General features: G+C 38.6%; 1 protein-coding gene across 1 annotated transcript; it reads right to left on the reverse strand.

Annotated features, from left to right (window-relative positions):
• Positions 1–214: 214 nt before the first annotated feature.
• TOB1 (transducer of ERBB2, 1) lies at positions 215–2,252 on the reverse strand. The gene has a single exon (XM_008948766.1). The coding sequence runs from the start codon at positions 2,037–2,039 to the stop codon at positions 1,053–1,055; it is 987 nt and encodes a 328-aa protein (XP_008947014.1). The 5' UTR covers positions 2,040–2,252; the 3' UTR covers positions 215–1,052.
• Between the last annotated feature and the right edge of the window lie 1,683 nt (positions 2,253–3,935).

Genomic DNA, 3,935 nt, shown 5'->3' on the forward strand with positions numbered 1-3,935 from the left:
TGGTGGGGCCACGTGCTTTGTCAGTGGTATTTTAGGAAAAGCAGCCCATTATTGTGGAGCATGAGCACCGCAGCCCTTTCCACTGCTCCTTTGTGATGAGCCCAGTCAGACTTTTTTGGCACCGTCAATTTTTGCACCGTTAGCACTGACAACACAATAAAGGCAGCGCTCTCATCTTCAGCACGGCAGTAAAAACACAGACCACAACAGTCAATTAATTTTAAAGAATTTTAATACAAACTTAATATAAACTATTTCAGTCCCTCTTAACATGTAAGACACTGACTCAAAATACTTTTATACCTTTTTTCAAGTATTGCACAATGTAGGTACAAAATTAATATTTACGATTACATTTTCTTCCATAATATATAGCAAAAATCTTTAAACTTTTAACAGAAAATACAATTTTGTGTTTCTTTTGAAAAAAAGCAAATATTTCGTACATTTTAATTCCACCACTAAGGAATATTCTGTACACAACTTTTTTATGTTTTTTTTTTTTTAGAATTGATGTCTTTAAGATGGATATCTTACAATTTCAGTAAAAAAAATACAACATGAAGCTGCTGCAGCTGTCACAGATCACTGTAGTAAAAAGATATAAATGCAATACCATGTTGTAGAAACAATATATATACTCTGATATTTTACAAACTTTGTACTAAATTAAATTATACAATTAGAAAAAGACCAATAAACCCACCTATTGGTGCCAATTTTTTTTAATATATATATACATATATGTTTGCAGACATATATGTATACACACATGAAAAAAATCAGCCACATCCTTGCTATATCTTAAATACTGTAAGAGGCCATATTTTGAGAGTATATTTTTGTAATGTACAGTCAGTATAAAATAATTTTGTGCTTGGTTGGCAAATGAAAAAAATGATGCATGTTGTATTTATCTAACCAAGCCTGAACGTATTCATACTACAAGCCTTAAAAAAAATCTCAAGAGGTGGAAAAAAAGATACACCCTTGGGTACGTGCATTTTAACTTGTACAATAGTATTTACTTGTATTTCTCTTCCGTTTTATTTTTAGTTAGCCATAACTGGCTGGAATTGCTGGTTAGAATACTGCATGTTGTTTAAACTAAAATTCAAGCCATCCACAAAAGACTTCTCGTTTAGACCTCCATAGGCTGCAAACATATCAAAGGCATTACTGTACTGGAGAGGACTGAGGTTAAGGGGGCTGTCACCAGGAAAGATGCTACCGGTACTACCTTGACCCTGCATGTTGGGGAAAATGAACTCCTTTGCGTTAGGAGAAAGGGCAGAAGTCTTCTGCTGCTGCTGCTGCTGTTGCTGCTGCTGCTGACTGCCTAAGCCAAGCCCGTAGAGAGAGTGCATGGAGGAGGAAAGGGCTTTCTGCTTCAACAGGTCATTGACATTCAAGCCAAGGTTGGTGGGAGAGGTGCGGGCGACCTTGTTGCTACGGCCGCTATTCTTCATTTTGGTCGAGCCAAACTTGGTGGCAGCAAATGTGGCAGTGGTGAAGGTTAAAGGCTGAGTGGAGCGGGGCATGAAAGTTGGGCTCACAGCAGCAGAGTGACCAAAGGGAGGAGAAGGAGAACTAGACACTGAAGATGCTGGGTCACTAATTGGCATGAACACCTGGGCCTCTGGGTTAAAGCTGTTCTTGATTTCCTTATCCAACTCACATCCATTTTCATTATCATCCACATAAAGCACTTTCACTGGTCCCTTTTCACCGATTTGGTATGAAACCTCAAACGGGTCAATCCAAACACTAAGATCCTGAGGCAAGTTGCCACGAACATCATCAATGTCCAAACCACTCTCTTTGGATGCTTGTTCTATGACTGGGTCCACCTTCTCCCCTATATGAATACATCTAAACCCTGATCCTTTGTATGGCTTTTCTGGATACCAGTGCCCTTCATACTTCTTCTTCAGAAGTCTTTCAAGCTCTTCACCAAAAATGTTGACACGTCGTCTGGGAAGCTTATTGTACAAATATGAAATAATAAAATTGAGTGCTACTTGGATTTCAAGCTGCATAGCTGCTATGCCACAAAGTTATAAGTCTGTTTCAAAACCCGAAGAAGAAAGTGTTCAAGATGCCACAGGGAAACCCAATTTCATTCAAAGTGCTGATTCTAGTTGATTATTATCCTTCACCTTGAGTGCTCTTGCTCCTTTAAGAAAAAAACAAAAGCAAACACATCCAAATAAGGAAAGCGTAAGACCAAGCTCTGAGGCCTATTCTTTTAGCTTCACTTTCTGTATAAAATAGGTTACTTTAAAAAAAAAAAACAAAAACACCACACCACCTACCCACCCACCCAGTTGTACATCACACTAATGTTCCTGCCTGCCAAAGGTGAGGATGTCAACTACATTCAGTCTGACTTACACAAATACTGCAGGAGATGCACTGGGCACGTGTTTACATCTACAGCATGGGGCATTTCAAAATCACATGAGCTTGCTGCTTAGTTATTCACAAAGCAGCAAGGATAATTTTTAAGACATCACAGAACTGCCAGGCATGTCAAGGGTTCAATTACCAACCCGTATTTGGATGATTTATAGTACTCAGCTGCAAAATTTAGCACCAGACTATTAGTTTAGCTTGAAAGGTCTTAGTCCAAGGGTCATTTATCATTTTGAAGTTTGCAAACATATTGGTTGCACTGTGAGCTACAAAATTAGAAAAACGTTAACTGTTGCTTTAGAAGATCTCACACAAATAACTAGAATTATGCAATGTTCATTTTAAATCCAAGCAAATCATCCCCATAAGCTGTGCGCTGGCAAAAGTGTGTGAAGTGAAGAGAAAATGTCCGCTGTCCATACACAGCCATTCCCCCTCGGAACAGCTGAAATGATAACACAGCCCATGCATACCAAACAGATGCACGGATCTTCCGTCACAAGGGAGGCAATGACTGTGGAATTATTACAGCAAATTAATTCACAAAATCTTCCCTTTCTACAAATTATGCTATCTTACCATATGTAATATATTAAATTCATCTATCACATTGTCTATACTCCATATTCCAGAAAGTTACTGGAGCTAACGGGGCTGTTGATAGCCTCAAAACCGATTGCTTTTCTCCTTCTCCACGACTCCATTTTATATTTAATATAAAATATGGTTGCCACTCCACAAAGGACAAAAGAGAAATGAGCCATCTAAAGTTAAAGCAGAGACAAGAATCAAAGCATCAGCACACGTACTGCTAGCAAAAATTCTGCAGCACCCTGGCATAAAGGTACTTGTCCACAGGAGACACCTTCGTTCAGAAAGTTCCAATGAAACAAAATATGTTTTTCTGGGCTCGAGTTAACTGCCCAACAAGAATTTCGATTGCCGGTGCGCTTTCTGCACTGCAACACTAGGAACAAAATTTACTGTAGCTGTCACTAAAGATTAGAGAAACCAAAGTCAATATCAAAATCCCTTAACAATGTGAATACAATGCTTTTTTTATTTCTTGCTCCAAATAATCTTCTTTTAAAGGCTGGAAACCTATTTTCAAGGCACTCATGTTCTCCCCGACACTGTATGGGAATAGTTTGAAAGCTTGTACGATAAGGCGACCTTTAAACGTTTGCTGGATCAGCACTGGGTGGGGATAAGGAAAAGATCAAGGGCAAACAGAAGATATTTACAAAGGGGACACAATCGGTACAGAAAATCTGATTGGGTGGTTAAAAGGGACTTTTAAAAATGATTTATTAATCCATCTGTTTTGTTTCCCTGCCTCCACGTCCTTTAGGAATTAAATGATCCTTTCAAGGTGCACCAGCCAGACGCTATGAATTTTTTCTAAGCCCCAAAATTGATCCATGGTACAAGCAGCTGATCAAACAAATCAGCTTGATCATTTCGAACTTTTTTCTTTTTTAGTTTTATTTGAAGAGGACAGCATTTCTCAGGGTTCAGCA

This window comes from Merops nubicus, unplaced genomic scaffold (genome assembly GCF_000691845.1).
Source record: "Merops nubicus isolate BGI_N331 unplaced genomic scaffold, ASM69184v1 scaffold34551, whole genome shotgun sequence".
Taxonomy (NCBI): domain Eukaryota; kingdom Metazoa; phylum Chordata; class Aves; order Coraciiformes; family Meropidae; genus Merops; species Merops nubicus.

What these genes read in the sequence shown, in the direction of transcription:
- TOB1 (XM_008948766.1), bottom strand. Translation starts at nt 2,039, where the DNA reads ATGCAGCTTGAAATCCAAGTAGCACTCAATTTTATTATTTCATATTTG.